Consider the following 19,431-nt stretch of genomic DNA (forward strand, 5'->3'; position numbering starts at 1 on the left):
AATTACCCTGAAAATTTCAAGAACTTTTTGACAAAGGACGGTATGTTTGTTTCATCAAGAAAAATCATGACCATGAACCATGGTAACTTTTGTCCGAGTTGTAATGGCTAGAAACACAGGTGTGAATTCTCGCTTTTTTAAATGGCTCAGTTTAGGTAGATTGTAATTCACAGATCTATAGGCCGAGGGCACTTTCTTAGTACATTAGGTTTGTGCTCATATCAGTAAGCAGCCACTAACCCCAAAGCATTCTTGGTTGCCTAGGAGACACCCATGAACATCATTATCTGGATGAGGAACTACACTGGACAGTCAGATTTCACCCTGGTGGGATTCTTCAGTCAATCCAAACACCCTGCTCTGCTTGCTGTGGTCACATTTGTGGTTTTCCTGATGGCCTTGTCTGGGAATGCCCTCCTGATCCTTCTGATACACTGTGATACACGCCTCCACACACCCATGTACTTTTTCATCAGTCAGTTGTCCCTCATGGATATGATGTACATTTCTGTCACTGTGCCCAAGATGCTCATGGATCAGGTCCTTGGGAACCACAAGATCTCAGCTGCTGCCTGTGGGATACAGATGTTCCTGTACCTGACACTAGGAGGTTCAGAATTTTTCCTTTTGGCTGCTATGTCTTATGACCGCTATGTGGCCATCTGCCATCCACTCCGTTATCCTGTCCTCATGAACCGTAGAGTGTGTCTCCTCCTGATGTCTGTCTGTTGGTTCCTGGGATCCATGGATGGCTTCATGCTCACTCCTGTCACCATGACCTTCCCATTCTGTGGATCCCATGAGATCCATCACTTTTTCTGTGAGGTCCCTGCTGTGACAAAGCTCTCCTGTTCAGACACCCGGCTGTATGAGACCCTCATGTACCTGTGCTGTGTGCTCATGCTTCTCATCCCTGTGACAGTCATATCAAGCTCCTATTCATCCATCCTCCTCACTGTTCACAGGATGAACTCAGCAGAGGGCAGGAAGAAGGCCCTAGTCACCTGTTCCTCCCACATGACTGTGGTCATCCTCTTCTATGGTGCTGCTGTCTATACCTACATGCTCCCTGCTTCCTTCCACACCCCTGAGAAGGACATGGTGGTGTCTGTGTTTTACACAATACTCACCCCTCTGCTGAACCCACTAATCTACAGTCTTAGGAATAAGAATGTCATGGAGGCCCTGAAGAAACTGTTGGGAATGGAACCCCTTTTCAAGAAACAATAGAATAAGTTATTTGAAATGAAGTTTCTTCTCCTTGTCTGCACATCTGTTGATCTATGTCTCATGCTGATGTTATTCCTCACCTATCATGTCTCATTGCATAGTCAGTCCTTTTGAAGTATTCTTTCTCTATTCTGTAAATTTCTTCATTGATATACTTCTTGTACATTTAACATCTTCATTTCCATCCTTTCAATGTTACATTTTATGAATTGATAGTGGCTGTTTAATTTTGTGTGACAATAATCTTATCATACCAAAGTTATGGTATATTGAGAAATAAATGGTCATGAGGTGTTTAACTGATTAAAAATACAGTAAGTGGGAAGAAGAGTTGTTAACAAGAAGTGAATGAAGATAAATGGCATATTGAATAAATTATGCTTATTTTCTTGATAATTTATGTATATTTCAAATATGATAAAAACAAAAAGCAAGATACAGTTTTACCCTTCAACTCCCTTGTATGATATAATAAATATAGTGGTCCAAAGAAATTAAAATCTGGGTAGTACAAGTGGACCAGAGTGTTTTAAATTGTCAGCATAGCTGTATTACCCTGTAAATATACTCATGTATGCTTCAAAAAACAAACAGACCTCTCACTTCAAGGGAATGAGTTATAGCTTATCCTTGAACCTAATGTGACTGACTATGGCCTAGGAACATGGACTCAGGTTGTCCCCAATGACATGGTCCAAAGTTTCATGAAAAGTTACAAAGCACACACAAGTCATAAGTCATAACTCAAGGCATTTTCAACTTCACTTGTGGAGACTTCAGGGGTTCAGGTTGTAGCAAAGTGCGAACATCTGTGCTATGACTCTCAGATTCTGTCTGGTGACATGGAAAGCTTCTACTACGAGTAAGCCATTCTGATAATCAATACATTACAAAAGATTTCACCTGATAGATACAGGGATGCTGGCTCAGAAACTGAAGCTGGCAATGAATGACTCCTACAGGTTCTCTGAACAGTTGGGGTCATTTGGCTTTGTACCTGAATGTTCTAACACTCCATAAGAACTCCATGGGTGTTTAATCAGTTTGTCTATCTTGCAGAATTTATTTTTGTTTTTGTTTGTTTAGGGAATATTATTTTAAGGTCTGCTAGTTCTTTTTATGTTATATTTGTTTAACTCTGTGAAGCTCTGTTGCTGTGCCTGTCTAAAACACCTGCTGGTCTAATAAAGAGCTAAATGGCCAAGAGTGCGGCAGGAGAGAGGGTAGGTGGGACTGGCAGGCACAGAGAATATACAGAAGGAGAACTCTGGGAGGAAGAGGAAGGAGCCAGAGAGGAAGGAAGAGGACCTCAGGGGCCAGTCACTCAGCTACACAGCCAGCCGCAGAATAGGAATAAGGTAAGATTTACAGAAGTAAGAGAATGGGAAAAGCCCAGAGGCAAAAGGTGGATGGGATAATTTAAAGTTAAGGAAAGTTGGCAAGAAACAAGTCAAGCTAAGGCTGGGCATTTATAATTAAGAATATGCCTCTCTGTGTGATTTATTTGGGAGCTGTGTGCTGGGCCCAAAAAAAAGAGTTGATTGTTGTCTGTTTGTTTTTGTTTGTTTAGTTTTGTTAATCTTTAACAAGTCTATGGTTTTGTCCTCTGGGAACTTTAGTGTGTTGTTCCCTGTTGACCAAGCTTCACAGTCAGTGCATGAAGAGGCCATGTGTTCTCCTATGACCTGTAGTGAAGAAGCTCATTCCTAGGAATCAGGACAATCAGGGCAGTAGTCTTTAGGAGAGAGAGGTAGTTGCTGCAGCCATTCTGAACTGGGACTGATTTTTTCCCACTCTCTGTATCTGACACAATATTTACATATGATATGTTAAAGGAATGTAATCCCTGACGTTAAATTGTCTAGAATACAGTAAAGAAAATTGGGGCTGGAGCGATGGCTCAGAGGTTAAGAACACTGGCTGTTCTTCCAGAGGTCCTGAGTTCAATTCCCAGCACCCATATGGTAGCTCACAACCATCTGTGATGAGATCTGGCTCCCTCTTCTGGCCTTCAGGGATACATGCAAACAGAACACTACATATATAATAAATAAATTTAAAAAAAAGAAAGTAAATGTAGCAAATGAGAGTAATGGGTTTCTTAATTGATAAAAACTATAAACATCTTTCAACAAGGCTTCCTGTATGTTTCCTCTCTGCCATTTAGTTATTTGTACTTTATGAATTATTTTATTTGATGATTAGAATATTTTAAATAATTTAATTTCTTGTAAGTCTGCTTTCTTTCAGCCTGTCTGATTACATTATTTTAATTTCATAGGGAGTGGCTAGTTCTAATTTTAAGAAAGATTGTTCTTCAGTTTCTAAATGTATGTCACTCCTATTTATAGGTCACATTTTGATTTGTTTTGTTACATTAATATTACATAAGATGGAGTATTTGGGAGATAAATATAAAACCACTCTGTAGAGGAAATCAGACAACATGGTATCATTTTTACTTCTTTCCTAACAGAACTATCTTTTCCCCATGTTTCAAATATTATTGGGGTTAAGGATAGAAAGAAGAAGCCAAATTCATGAGAAGCTAGAATTCCATAGGTTATTGTGGACATAACTCAATCATTCATGTCACAATCAGGAAGGGAAATGCTGTGTTTAAAGTGATGTACCGTTCCTTTGTAGTACTTTCACCTCCAGAATCAATCACTGTCTCAAAGTCTTTTCTCAAAGCAAACCTCATTTCTGAAGGGTAATTACATGTCAGCTCCGTTCCTGAAGCAGCCACTACTGTTCCTTTCTTATATCTAACAATTTCACCTAAAAATACCATCAGTTCTGCACCCACACCATCCTGGGTTCATCCCTCTCATATCTCACTGTGAAGGACAAAGGAGTCCAGTAGAAGGAGGCTATTGTAAGTCCTTCAAGAAATTCTAGTGGTCCCTACCCCCCTCACCAAGAAATCAGCCTCCTGAGACACCAGTGAAAACCAGTCATAAGCCCACCCTGCACCGACTGGGAACAGGTAAGACTCCATCTCCTGACTGGGCACACCAGGTCTCTAGCCCCTAGGCCCTGGGGGCACATTCTGTGTCCCTCCCCCAAGCCATTGGAGCCCCACAGACAGGCCAGCTGCCTCTTTCCCCATCCCTCGCCAAGAAAACAGCCCCCTGCGACACCAGTAAAAACCGGAGTCATAAGCCAACCCTGCACCATTTGGAAACAGATAAGGCCCTATCTGTGGACTGGGCAGACAAGGTCCCTAGCCCCTAGTGTTGGGAATCTGCAGAGCTCCAGCTGTTGACTGCACATGCACAGTTCAGGAGCTAGACAAGGGTCTTGTGTTTTACGTCATTAGTGTCCGCTGGTGATTACATATGCACGACTTGGTCACGCAATCTGTGCTTACGTGTTGTAGCTCTGTAAGCCCATCTGAGCCTTAAAGCGCCTTGACTCAGTCCCCACCCCTTCTCTCTGTTCTGTTCTTTCTTCCCCCCTCCATCTTCCTCTCTCTCTCTCTCTGCATGTGTTCCTTCCCCAATCCTGGATCTCTTAAATCCCTCCCCACCACTTTTTCTCCTAATAAAGCTCTGATATTGATACTTGGTTTTGTCATGACCATGACCTTTCTGTGCAGTAACCAGTGCTGGTAACCAGTGCTGTTTATCATTCTTACACCTAGGGCCAAGGAGCACATTCTGTGCCCCTTCACCAAGCCATTGGAGTGCCAGGGACTGGACAGCTGTCTCTTTCTACACCCACTCACCAAGAACACAGCCCCCTGTGACACCAGCGACCACCGGAGTCATAAGCCCACACTGCACCAACTGGGAATAGGTAAGACCCTATCTCCAGACTGGGCAGACCAGGTCCCTAGCCTCTATGCCCCAGAAGCACATTCCATTCCCCTCCACTAAAGCCCTGGAACCCCAGTGACCCGCCAGTTGCCTCCTCCCCTACTCCTTCACCAAGAAAACAGGTTCCACCCTGCACTGATTAGGAATAGTTGCTACAAAAGACAGAGTCCACTGGTGCCCATCAGACTAAGATCTGCTCACTGGGAAAAAGAATCCACCAGCACTGATTGGACCAAGAGCCTGGATTAGACCAAGAGCTCCCATTAGAATAAGAATATCAATTGGACCAAAAGAGGCTCCCTCAGACACAGACACCACTCACATGGAGTGGAGGAAGAGATGGGTAAATGCCAGTGCAAAAATACAGTCAACAACATAAAGACCAATATGGCACCATCAGAACCTAGTGGTGCTACATCAGCAAGACCTGAACATCCCAAAGCAGAAGAAGCAGAAGATATCGACCTTAAAAATGACTTTAAGAAGATGACAGAGGCCGGGCAGTGGTGGTGCACGCCTTTAATCCCAGCACTCGGGAGGCAGAGCCAGGCGGATCTCTGTGAGTTCAAGGCCAGCCTGGGCTACCAAGTGAGTTCCAGGAGAGGCGCAAAGCTACACAGAGAAACCCTGTCTCGAAAAACCAAAAAAAAAAAAAAAAAAAAAAAAGAAGAAGATGACAGAGGTCTTAAAGAGGAAATGAAAATTTCCCTTAAAGAATTCAAAGAGAAGACAAACAAAAAATTGAAAGAAATCAATAAATCCCTTAAAGAAAGCCAAGAAAAAGCAATTAAACAGGTGAATGAAACAGTCCAAGATTTGATAACTGAAATAGAGGCAATAAAGAAGACAAAACTGAGGGAATGCTGAAAGTGGGAAATCTGAGTAAATGAACAGGAACTACAGATGCACACATCACCAACAGAATGCAAGAGATGGAAGAAAGGATCTCTGGCATTGAAGATACAATAGAGGAAATAGATTCATCAGTCAAAGAAATCACTAAGCCAAAAGAGTCATAGCACAAAATGTCCAGGAAAATTGGGACACCATGAAAAGACCAAACCTAAGAATACTACGGATAGAAGAAGGAGAGGAATACCAACTCAGAGGGACAGAAAATATATTCAACAAAACCATAGAATAAAAACTTGCCCAACCTAAAGAAGGAAATGCCTGTGAAGGTACAAGAAGCTTACAGAACACCAAATAGACTGGATCCCCCCGCACCCCCCAAAAAAAGTCCCCTCACCACATAATAATCAAACCACTAAACATACAGAATAAAGAAAAAATATTAAGAGATGCAAAGGAAAAAGGCCAAGTAACATATAAAGGTAGACCCATCAGAATAACACCTGACCTCAATGGAGACACTGAAAGCCAGAAGGTCTTAGATGTTATGCAGACACTAAGAGACTATGGATGCCAACCCAGACTATTATATTCAGCAAAACTCTCAATTGCCATTGACGGAGTAAACAAAATATTCCAAGATAAATCAGATTAAAACAATACCTATCCACAAATCCAGCCCTATAGAAAGCACTAGAAGGAAAAAATCAAACCTAAGAAACTTAGATACACCCATGAAAACACAGGCAATAGATAATCCCACACCAACAAATACCAAAGAAGAGAAACACACAACACTATCAACAAAAAAATAACAGGAATTAAGAATCACTGGTCATTAATATCCATTGATATCAATGGTCTCAATTTGCCTATAAAAAGACACAGGCTGACAGAATGGATACAAAAACAGGATCCATCCTTCTGCTGCATACAAGAAACACCTCAACTTTAAAGACAGACACTACCTCAGAGTAAATGGCTGGGAAAAGTCTTTCCAATCAAATGGACTTAAGAAACAAGCTGGTGTAGCTACCCAAATATCTAATAAAATGGACTTCAAACTAAAATCAATTGAAAGAGATTGGGAAGGACATTACATACTTATCACAGGGAAAATCCAACAAGATGAAGTTGCAATTCTGAACATTTATGCCCCAAATACAAGGGGACCCACATTTGTAAAAGAAGCATTACTAAAGCTTAAATCACACATCAAACCCCACACACTAGTAGTGGGAGATTTCAACACCCCACTCTCACCACTGGATAGATCTGCCAGACTGAAACATAACAGAGAAATAAGGCACCTAACAGAAGTTATGACTCAAATGGACTTAATAGATATCTACAGACCATTCCACCCTAACACACACACAAAAATACCTTCTTCTCGGCACCCCATGGAACCTTCTCTAAAATTGTCCACAAGCTCGGTCACAGAGCAAATCTTAACAGATACAAAATTTGGAATAACCTCCTGTATTTTTAAATCAGACCACCATGGCTTAAAGTTAGATTCAACAACAACAAAAATTTCAGAAAGCCTACAATCTCATGGAAACTGAATAATGCCCAAATGAATCACCAATGGGTCAAGGTAAAAATAAAGAAAGAAATTAAAGATTTCCTAGAATTCAAATAAAATGAAAGTACAACACACCCAAAATTATGGGACACTATGAAATCAGTGCTAAGAGGAAAATTCATAGCACTAAATGCCCACATAAAGAAGATGGAGAAATCTCACACTAGCGACATAACAGCACACCTGAAAACTCTAGAACAGAATGAAGCAAACTCACCCAGGAAAACTCAACCGCAGGAAATAATCAAATTGTGGGCTGAAATCAATAAAATAGAAACAAGGAGAACAATACAAAGAATCAATGAACAAAGAGTTGGTTCTTTCAAAAAAATCAACAAGATAGACAAGCCCTTATCCAAATTAGCCAAAAGCCAGAGAAAGAGCATCCAAATCAACAAAATCAGAAATGAAAAGGGACACATAACAACAGATAATGAGGAAAACCAGGAATCATCTGGTCATACTTCAAAAGCCTGTACTCCACATAATTGGAAAATCTGAAAGAAAAAGACAATTTTCTGGATAGGTACCACATACCAAAGTTAAATCAAGACCAGATAAACTATTTAAATAGACCAATAACCCCTAAGGAAATACAGACAGTCATTAAAAGTCTCCCAACTAAAAAGAACCCAGGACCAGATGGTTTCAGTGTAGAATTCTACCAGATTTTCAAAGAAGAACTAATTCCAATACTCTTCAAACTGTTCCACATGATAGAAACAGAAGGAACATTGCCAAACTCTATTTATGAGGCCACAATTACCCTGATACCCAAACCACACAAAGATGCAACAAAGAAAGAGAATCACAGACCAATTTCCCTCATGACCATAGATGCAAAAATACTCAATAAAATATTGGCAAACTGAATCCAAGACCACATCAAAAACTTATTCACCATTTTAGCAGGAATCTTAAAGAGTCTTATCAATAAAATCAAACCTGAGCTCAGTTATTGGGGTGAATGCTGGAAGATCAGAGAAGCAGAACAAACCATAGCTACCTAGCCTCACCAGTTCCTCAGCTTGTCCTGTTTCCTCAGACTGGAAGTCTCTGAGTCCTCATCCAGAATGAATCTCAGCTGAACTGCTTCTCTAAAGCCCAAATGCTTAACCAGCTAAAACCTTAACCAGCCAAATGCTTAACCAGCCAAATGCTTCTAGTTTCTGGTCTCCACGCCTTATATCTCTTTCTGGTTTTACCATCACTCCCTGGGATTAAAGGCTCACTTCTTGGGATTAAAGGCATGTGTCACCATGCCTGGCTGTTTCCAATGTGGCCTTGAACTCACAGAGATCCAGAGGGATTTCTGCCTCTGGAATGCTGGGATTAAAGGTGTGTGCTACCAATGCCTATCCTATATGTTTAATATTGTGGCTGTCCTGTTCTCTGACCCCAGATAAGTTTATTAGGGTGCACAATATTTTGGGGAACACAATACCACCACACACCATGATCAAGTAGGCATCATGCCAGGGAAGCAAGGATGGTTCAACATATGAAAATCTGTCAATGTAATGCACCACATAAACAAACGGAAAGAAAAAACCCACATTATCATCTCATTAGATGTAAAAAGCCTTTGACAAAATACAACACCCCTTCATGATAAAGGTCCTAGAGAGATCAGGAATACAAGGAACATACCAAAAAATAATAAAGGCAATTTACAGCAAGCTGACAGCCAACATCAAATTAAATGGGGAGAAACTCAAAGCGACTCCACTAAAATCAGGAACAAGACAAGGTTGTCCACTCTCCCCATATTTATTCAATATAGTACTTGAAGTTCTAGCTAGAACAATAAGACAACAAAAGGAGTTCAAAAGGATAAAAATTGGAAAGGAAGAATTCAAAGTTTCACTATTTGCAGATGATATGATAGTATACATAAGTGACCCCAAAAATTCTACCAGGGAACTCCTACAGCTGATAAACTCCTTCAGTAATGTGGCTGGATACAAGAGTAACTCAAAAAATCAGTAGCCCTCCTATATACAAATGATAAAAGGGCTGAGAAAGAAATCAGAGAAACATCACTTTTTACAATAGCCACAAATAATATAAAATACCTTGGAATAACTCTAACTAAGCAAGTGAAGAACCTATTCAATAAGAACTTTAAGTCTCTGAAGAAAGAATTGAAGAAGATATCAGAAAATAAAAAGACTCCCATGCTCAGAGATAGGTAGGATTAACATAGTAAAAATGGCAATCTTACCAAAAGTAATCTACAGATTCAATGCAATTCCCATCAAAATCCCAACACGATTCTTCAAAGACTTGGAAAGAACAATACTCAACTTCATATGGAAAAAAAACCCCAGGATAGCTAAAAGAATCTGGTATAATGATACAACCTCTGGAGGCATCATGATCCCTGACTTCAGGCTCTACCGTACAGCTACAGTAATAAAAACAGCTTGGTACTGGCATGAAAACCGACATGTGGACCAATGGAATTGAATTGAAGACCCTGACATTAATCTGCACACATATGAACATCTGATTTTTGACAAAGAAGCCAAAACTGTACCATGGAAAAAAGAAAGAATCTTTAACAAATGGTGCTTGCATAACTGGATGTTGGCATGTAGAAGATTGCAAATAGACCCATATCCATTGCCATGCACAAAACTCAAGTCCAAGTGGATCAAGACCTCAACATAAATCCAGTTACACTGAACCTGATAAAAGAGAAAGTAGGAAGTACTCTGGAATGCATTGGTACTAGAGATCACTTACTGAATATAACACCAGTAGAACAGACACTGAGAGCAGCAATTAATAAATGGGACCTCTTGAAACTGAGAAGCTTTCGTAGGGCAAAGGGCATAGACAATAGGACAAAACGACAGCCTACAAAATAGGAAAAGATCTTCACCAACCCCACATCTGACCCAAAGATGGCCTCCAGAATATATAAAGAACTCACGAAACTAGACATCAAAATACCTAACAATCCAATTTAAAAAAAAAAATGGGCTACAGAGCTAAACAGAGAATTCTCAACAGAAGAATCTCAAATTGCCAAAAGACATTTAAGGAATTCCTCAACATCTTTAGTCATCAGGGAAATGCGAATAAAAATGACTCTGAGATACCATCTTAGGCCTGTCAGAAAGGCTAAGAACAAAAACACTGAAGACAGCTTATGTTGGAGAGGATGTGGAGCAAGGGGAACACTCCTACACTGTTCTGGGAATGCAAACTTGTACAGCCACTTTGGAAATCAAATGGCATTTTCTCAGAAAATTGGGAATCAATCTTCCTCAAGACCCAGCTATAGAACTCTTGGGCATATACCCAAGGAATGCTCAATCATACCACAAGGACACATGCTCAAATATGTTCATAGCAGCATTATTTGTAATAGCCAGAACCTGGAAACAACCTAGATGCCCTCAACTGAAGAATGGATAAAGAAAATATGGTACATACACACAATGGAGTACTACTCAGCAGAGAAAAACAATGACATCATGAAATTTTCAGGTAAATGGACGGAACTAGAAAATATAATCCTGAGTGAGGTAACCCAGACTCAGAAAGACAAACATGATATATCCTGATTCATAAGTGAATACCAGATGTAAAGCAAAGGATAACCAGACTGCAACCCAGAGCTACATGGAGGCCAGCTAGTAAGGAGGACCCTAGGAAGGACTCATGGATTGTCCAGCGAAGAAGAGATAGATGAGATCTACATGAGCAAACTGGGGATGAGTGGGGGGTAATAGAGGGCAAGGGATTGGGGATGATAACATAGGGGAATGGGAGGTTTAAGCTGGAACAGGAATAGAGTGGGAGAGCAAGGAAAGAGATACCATGATAAATGAAGACATCATGGGAATAGGGAGAAATAGAGGACTAAGGAAGTTCCCACGACTCCACAAGCATGACCCCACCATAGACTACTGGCAATAGTCGAGAGGGTGCCTGAATTGGCCTACTCTGGTTATCAGATGGCTGAATACCCTAACTGTCATCATAGAGCCCTCATCCAGTGACTGAATGAAGCCCATGCAGAGATCCAAGGTTGGGTCCCAGGCCAAGCTTCAGGAGTAAAATCAATTGAAGAGGAAAGGGATTCTATGAGTGAGGGACATGGAGACCATGATGGGAAAAAGTACAGAGACAACAACCAAACTAGTGGAAACACATGAACTGTGGACCAATAGATGTGGAGCCCCTTGGTAATGAACTAGGCTCTCTGGATAGACAAGACAGTTGTTTAGCTTGAACTGTTTAGGGGGCTCCCAGGCAGTGGGATCGGGACCTGTCCCTAGTGCATGAGCTGGATTTCTGGAGCCTAGTGCCTATGGCGATACACTTTGTGCAGGCTTGGTGAAGGGAGGGGTTTTTGACCTGCCTCAACTGAATGTACCAGGCTCTGCTGACTCCCCATGGGAAATCTTGCCTTGGAGGAGGTGTAAATGGGGGGAAGGATTGCGGGCGAAGGCTGGAGGGAAGGAGGAGGGAGGATAGGGGAATCTGTAGTTGGTATGTAAAATGAATAGAAAATCTCTTAATAAAAAATAAGAGACAGTAAAGGTAATATAAAATATAAGGCACAAAAGATGGATATTACACAGAAAAACAAACAAATAAAAATGTCCTTTGCTAACAAACAGAATCAGTTAGCCATAGCCTGATCACCCTGCACCTGGAAAATGCTAAAATTTCATTTGTCTCTGTGTGTCTTCTTTCTATGGACCCTCCTGAACCCATACCTGATACACAACTATGTGACACTGGTGAGCCTCACTAAAGCCCTGAGATCCTTACAACACTTTGAACGTGAAGGAAGAAAGACTTCCTAGAAAACTCTCTTCAGAAGGAGGCAGGTGAGATGCACAGACATGGACAGCATTTCCCATTGCCAGGGCATCACGAGGAACAACAGTCAGTTCTGTGTGTTTGTGCTCAGATCATACTGTGCATAAGCTTCCCTTATTTCCATGAACTATTTTTGTTGTATTTTATGACACATCCACTGTGTGGCATGGGTTCATAACTTTTAATTACATAGGGTTTGATTGTTTGATGACACTGGTATTTTTATTTTCTCTCTCCAACAAGGGTCCTCATGAATCACTTTCCAGGACTTTAAAAAGCCTTCACATTTTAAGCTGGAGAAATTCACACAGGACCTTGGTCACACAGGAGCAATGATCTGTAGGGCAGGAAGGTGACATTGGGGGTGGAATGCTGTCACTTTGGTAGCTGCATGTGCCCCTCGATGTGTGTTAGATGCTGGACTCTCTAATCTACTGGTGGTCACGCCCTGACACCATGCACACCTAAGACATCTGTGTCCTAACAGTGCTGTGTCAGCTGCCTTGGGGGCTGGACACAGCCTGGAGTCCCACAGAGCCTCTGTCACCTACAGTTGGTGCAGAAAGCCCAGACCAGTAACAACAGGGAAAGACCGGTTTTCTTCCCCCTCCCCTGCCAAATCCACTCAGGGCCTGCACTCAAACCAAGTGTGGAATGAGTCAAGATCCTGCTCCATCTGCAGGTTAAAGCCCTGGGAACATGGGAGGGCTGAGCTCAGGAGTGTGGCCTGATGAGCAGAGGACACTGTGTGACCAGAGGATGGAATGGGAATACCACCATGACATGGGAACACGATCAGAATCCTTTAGCACTCAGAAAAAGTACAGAGCAATTTGGCTGCAGGATCAAGAGTGCTGAGGTAGATCCATCTCCTTCCCTGTTGCGCATCGTCAACTACACAGTTTACACTTCACAGATGTGTGCAGTTTAAGGGAAGGTGTCACTCTCTAAAGTGTGACATTTGTCCCACAATGGTAATATAAATATTCTCATTTTCATCTAAGCCATTGTATCTGTAGATCATTCTATAATTTTGAGGTCATTATTTAAAGAAAACCAACTGAACTGAACATTTGAACGGAACGCAGTTCCAACGAACATGGCTTGTGACGGACAGCAGAACACAATGATGACGTGATGGGGAGAAGGCAAGATGGCCCATGAGGGATGGACCTCAGGGTTGCTCTGCAACATACTACTAAGGGGAACTGAACCCAAGCTTTGGATTACACACTTATAAAGGTAACAGGTCACAAAAACTACTGACAGTTCATATGAACACAGAGAGACAGGGACAGAGACAGAGACAGACAGAAAGAAAATGGGAGGGAATAGAATTCTGCGTAGTGAACAAGGGCCTGAACATTCAAAAACTGACTCATGTTAGACCAGATTCCTATTATGATGCTGATAGTCCAGGCTATGGTTAATACCGGCTATGACTTTCCACTTTAACAAAACTGAAGGGTAAATGAGGCTGTGGCAGAGGTTTCTATCACCATCCCTGGCTCACTTAGTTTCATTCTTTAAAGTCCCACAGGGGAATTACTAACACAATCTATATCCAGGAGAGAGCAGGGTCCAGCCAAGGATGATGTCACTTGCCTCCTGTTCCTTCTGCACTTAACCAGCTACTGTCCCTTGGCTCATATGACCCAGGCTGCATCTGCATCTGATGGTGAGTCGAGGAGAGAACGCCCAGCACAGGGTGGACCCTAGATAGACTGTTTGTTCTTCAAGAGGTTTGTTTTATCATTTATTGTCTGTTTTTATGTGAAAGAAAAAAATTCTACCTACTTTTCTCTCATTTTTGGTGTTTTGAGACAGGGTTTTTCTTTGGAGCCCTGGCTGTCCAGAACTTGTTTTGTAGACCAGGCTGCCCTTGAACTGAGAGATCTACATGCCTCTACTTCCCTAGTGCTGGATTAAAGGAGTGCACTACCATAGCCAGCATCTTCCTAAAGCCTCACTTTAGCAATTCTTACTGAGATTTTTTTCTAAGTTACCATTGAAGGAATATGTGTTAAACACACACACACACACACACACACACACACACACACACACACACACACACACACACAAAGAACACTTGCCTTCATTTCATTGCTGATCACCTACCCCAGTCTCACAAGTGATAAGATTGTAGTAGGCATCTCCAATACTCCACCCTCCCTTCTGTATTTTTGGTGTTCATATTACAATGCATTAGTTTTCCAAAATTTTCTTTTTTGTTGTGTATTAAATTTTAATTGTGGGTAATAATGGGGCATTAAATAATGTCAAAAATTCTTAATTTTATTTATGTCCTGTGCCTTGTGCAGATGCCACATTCCTGATCTCCCTGCTCTCTGGGTGACTTGATGCCAGTGTTCCCCACTTAACCGAGTGCACCACATTCCCAGCACACCTCCAGCCCCTCACCTGCCCCTGACCTCCACTCACCCAGCAAACCCTGGCCAGGGAATCTCATAGACTGTGGAAGACTCCCTGGTCTTTCCTCACTGTGTCCACAAATATGAATTAAGTCAGCAGGTAACCTTAGGGTGAATGAGGAAAGCTTAAGTTTTAGAACATGTGTAAGTATACTTTCATGAATAAGCCTGCTTAAAATGGAAATCCATCATTTGTCTTCCTATCCCTCAGTCTATTCGTCAGTCTGTATCTCTGTCCATCTCCTCCCATAGGTTTTTCTGACATTTATATGAAGGTATCAAGAAGCTGGCCATGTTCTCTGCTCCATCAGCAGCTTGGCAGATCATGGCCCTTTAAGGACTTCGGTTTCGGGTTTGTTTTGTGTTTTTGTTTTTAGAATCTTGACATAGATAAAATGATCCAGAGACTTGTGATTGTTGTCTCAGCAGCCCCTCCCTTTAAGTATTGATAACATCTCAGAAAGAGGAAATTTCATTTCCTTTCTGTTGCTAAGAGCTATCAAAATGCAATATCTACTAGTCAGAAATAAAAAAAAAAAAACTTTAACAATCTCCTCTCTTTGAGAAATACATGAGGAAGAGATGATCACTGAGCCTTGTCAGAAAAGCTGGCTACATTCTGTCTGCTGCTGTTTCTCACTCTGTTGTACCTGTTAAAACCTTCAAATTTAATTCATATATGTACTATTTTCCCAGCACAGATGGACACTTACCTTGTTTAATGCAACCAAAGTTAATGTGTCATTGAACATGCATACCTACATACACACACACACACACACACACACACACACACACACACACACACACATATATTTGTATCAAACATAGAGGCAGGCTGTACACATGGAGCAGGGCGACTATCAGGGAAATGTCATGGCTGTCTTCTCTCTACTTCTCAGACTCCATGAAGAAGTGGCTGACAGTCCATAGAGATGCTGCTGCCACAGCCTGGCCTGGCAACCAGCAGTGACTGCTGAATCCTCTGCCTCCTGCTGAAGTTAGAGCCAATGGTGGACCCTGTGAGGAGATGATCTTGGAGTGGCAGAGACCAGGAAAGGGTGAGACTTCCCACTGTCTCAGTCTAACCAGCATTAGAAGAGCAGGTATGTTCTATGTATTGCTCTATTTATATTTTCATATGACTATGTTTATGTGAGTGTATATTTAAAGAGCATTTATCTAGCAAAACAAACATACATAAGAAATTTCTAATTCAATATTAAATGGAGACTATGCATTTTTCAATTATAATCTCTCTTACCATATTATTTTAAAATCCACATTATTCAGTGAATATGAAAATAGAAAGTGCATCTCATAATGTGTTAATATTAAAAGCAAATTCAAAACGATTCTTAAGAATAACTTTATTCATTAACTTTTTTAATGTGTTTGCTTATTTGGATTGGATTTTAATTGGTTTGTTTGTTTGTTTTGATCAGTGATTTTTGTTAGTAGCAAAAAATTACCCTGAAAATTTCAAGAACATTTTGATAGAGGACAGTATTTTTCATTGGGAAAAATCATGACCATGAACCATGGTAGCTTAAGTCTGAGTTGTAATGGCTATAAACACAGGTATGAATTTTTGCTTTTTTAAATGGCTTAATATATGCAGCTTATCATTCTCAGATCTATAGGCCGAGGGCACTTTCTAAGTACACTAGGCTTGTGCATATATCAGTAAGCAGCTACTAACTCCAAACAATTCTTGGTTGCCTAGGAGACACCCATGGACATCACCACCTGGATGAGCAACTACACTGGAGAGTCAGATTTCACCCTGGTCGGATTCTTCAGTCAATCCAAACACCCTGCTCTGCTTGCTGTGGTCATATTTGTGATTTTCCTGACGGCCTTGTCTGGGAATGCCCTCCTGATCCTTCTGATACACTCTGACACCCGCCTCCACACACCCATGTACTTTTTCATCAGTCAGTTGTCCCTCATGGACATGATGTACATTTCTGTCACTGTGCCCAAGATGCTCATGGATCAGGTCCTTGGGAGCCATAGGATCTCAGCTGCTGCCTGTGGGATACAGATGTTCCTGTACCTGACACTAGTAGGTTCAGAATTTTTCCTTTTGGCTGCCATGGCTTATGACCGCTATGTGGCCATCTGCCATCCACTCCGTTATCCTGTCCTCATGAACCGTAGAGTGTGTCTCCTCCTGATGTCTGTCTGTTGGTTCCTGGGATCCCTGGATGGCTTCATGCTCACTCCTGTCACAATGACCTTCCCATTCTGTGGATCCCATGAGATCCATCACTTCTTCTGTGAGGTCCCTGCTGTGACAAAGCTCTCCTGCTCAGACACCTGGCTCTATGAGACCCTCATGTACCTGTGCTGTGTGCTCATGCTTCTCATTCCTGTGACAGTCATTTCAAGCTCCTATTCATCCATCCTCCTCACTGTTCACAGGATGAACTCAGCAGAGGGCAGGAAGAAGGCCCTGGCCACATGCTCCTCCCACATGACTGTAGTCATCCTCTTCTATGGTGCTGCTGTCTACACCTACATGCTCCCTGCCTCCTTCCACACCCCTGAGAAGGACATGGTTGTGTCTGTGTTTTATACAATACTCACCCCTCTGCTGAACCCACTAATCTACAGTCTTAGGAATAAGAATGTCACAGAGGCCCTGAAGAAACTGTTGGGTGTGGAACCCTCTTTCAAGAAACAGTAAAGTAAGTAATTTGGAATGGACAGTTTCTTCTCCTTGTCTCTGCACATCTGTTGATCTAGCTCTCATGCTGATGTTATTCCTCATCCATCATGTCTCATTGCATAGTCAGCCCTTTTGAAGAATTCTTCTCTATTTTGTAAATTTCTCAACTGATATACTTCTTATACATTATCATCTTCATTTGCATCCTTTCAATGTTACATTTTATGAATTGATAGTAGCTGTTTAATTTTGTGTGACAACAGTCTTATCATTCCAAAGGCATATCATATTGAGAAATAAATGGTCCTGAGATGTTCAACTGATAAAAGATACAGTAAGTTGGAAGAAGAGTGGTTTACAAGAAGTAAATGGAGATAAATGGCATATTGAATAAATTCTGTGTGTTTTCCTTATAATTTATGTATATTTCAAATATGATAAAAATAAAGATCAAGATACAGTTTTGTGTTTTTTTGTTTTTTTGTTTTTTTTTTTTTTTTTTTTGGTTTTTTTGAGACAGGGTTTCTCTGTGTAGCTTTGCGCCTTTCCTGGAACTGGCTTTGGAGACCAGGCTGGCCTCGAAATCACAAAGATCCGCCTGCCTCTGCCTCCCGAGTGCTGGGATTAAAGGCGTGCGCCACCACCGCCCGGCTTAAGATACAGTTTTATCCTTTCAAATCCTTTGTATGTTGGGAGTCATGTGGGAGGTGCAGGTGGCCAGGGCCTTCTTCCTGCCCTCTGGTGAGTTCATCCTGTGAACAGTGAGGAGGATAGATGAATAGTATAATAAATATAGTGGTCTAAAGAAATTAAAATCTGGGTAGTATAAGTGGACCAGAGTGTTTCACATTGTCAGCATAGCTATATTAGCATGTAAATGTACTCATGTATGCCTCAAAAACCAAACACAGCTCTCACTTCAAGGGAATGAGGTATAGCTTATCCTTGAGCATAATGTGAGTGACCATGGCCCAGGAACATGGGCTCAGGTTGTCCCCAACGACATGGTCCAAAGTTTCATGGAAAGTTACAAAGCACACACAAGTCATAAGTCATAACTCAAGGCATTTTCAACTACACTTGTGGAGACATCAGGGATTCAGGTTGTAGCAAAGTGGGAACATCTGTGCTATGACTCTCTGATGCTGTCTGGTGACATGGAAAGCTTCTACTTCAAGTAAGCCATTCTGGTAATCAATACATTTCAGATTTTACCTGATAGGCACAGGGATGCTCAGAAACTGTAGATGGCAATGAATGACTCCTACAGGTTCTCTGAACAGTTGTGGTCATTTGGCTTTGTACCTGAATGTTCTAACACTCCATAAGAACTCCAAGGGAGTTGTAATCAACTGGCCAATCTTGCAGAATTTATTTTTGTTTTTGTTTGTTTGCAGAATATTATTTTAAGGTGTGCTAGTTTTGTTTATGTTATATTATTTAACTCTGTGAAGCTCTGTTGCTGTGCCTGTCTAAAACACCTACTGGTCTAATAAAGACCTGAATGGCCAAGAGTGCGGCAGGAGAGAGGATAGGTGGGACTGGCAGGCACAGAGAATATACAGAAGGAGAATCTGGGAGGAAGAGGAAGGACCAAGAGAGGAAGGAAGAGGACCTCAGGGGCCAGCCACCCAGCTACACAGCCAGCCATGGAGTAGGAATAAGGTAAGATTTACAGAAGTAAGAGAATGGGAAAAGCCCAGAGGCAAAAGGTGGATGGGATAATGTAAAGTTAAGGAAAGCTGGCAAGAAACAAGCCAAGCTAAGGCTGGGCATTTATAATTAAAAATATGCCTCTTTGTGTGATTTATTTGGGAGCTGGGTGGTGAGCCCCACAAAAGAGTTGATTGTTATCAGTTGGTTTTTTTTGTTTGTTTGTTTAGTTTTGTTAATCTTTAACAAGTCTATGGTTTTGTCCTCTGGGAACTTCAGTGTGGTGTCCCCTGTTGACCAAGCTTAACATTCAGTGCATGAAGAGGCCATGTGTTC

General features: G+C 41.5%; 2 protein-coding genes across 2 annotated transcripts; both read left to right on the plus strand.

Annotated features, from left to right (window-relative positions):
- The first annotated feature begins 273 nt into the window (after positions 1-273).
- On the plus strand, positions 274-1,230 carry LOC128122372 (olfactory receptor 2T29-like). Its single transcript, XM_052757887.1, has one exon. It carries the CDS (start codon positions 274-276, stop codon positions 1,228-1,230), a length of 957 nt encoding a protein of 318 aa, XP_052613847.1.
- Positions 1,231-16,503: 15,273 nt separating this feature from the next.
- Positions 16,504-17,460, plus strand: LOC128122388 (olfactory receptor 2T29-like). The gene has a single exon (XM_052757925.1). The coding sequence runs from the start codon at positions 16,504-16,506 to the stop codon at positions 17,458-17,460; it is 957 nt and encodes a 318-aa protein (XP_052613885.1).
- The last annotated feature ends 1,971 nt before the right edge of the window (positions 17,461-19,431 follow it).

This window comes from Peromyscus californicus, unplaced genomic scaffold (assembly GCF_007827085.1).
Source record: "Peromyscus californicus insignis strain IS unplaced genomic scaffold, ASM782708v3 Scaffold_3__1_contigs__length_106647218, whole genome shotgun sequence".
Lineage (NCBI taxonomy): Eukaryota > Metazoa > Chordata > Mammalia > Rodentia > Cricetidae > Peromyscus > Peromyscus californicus.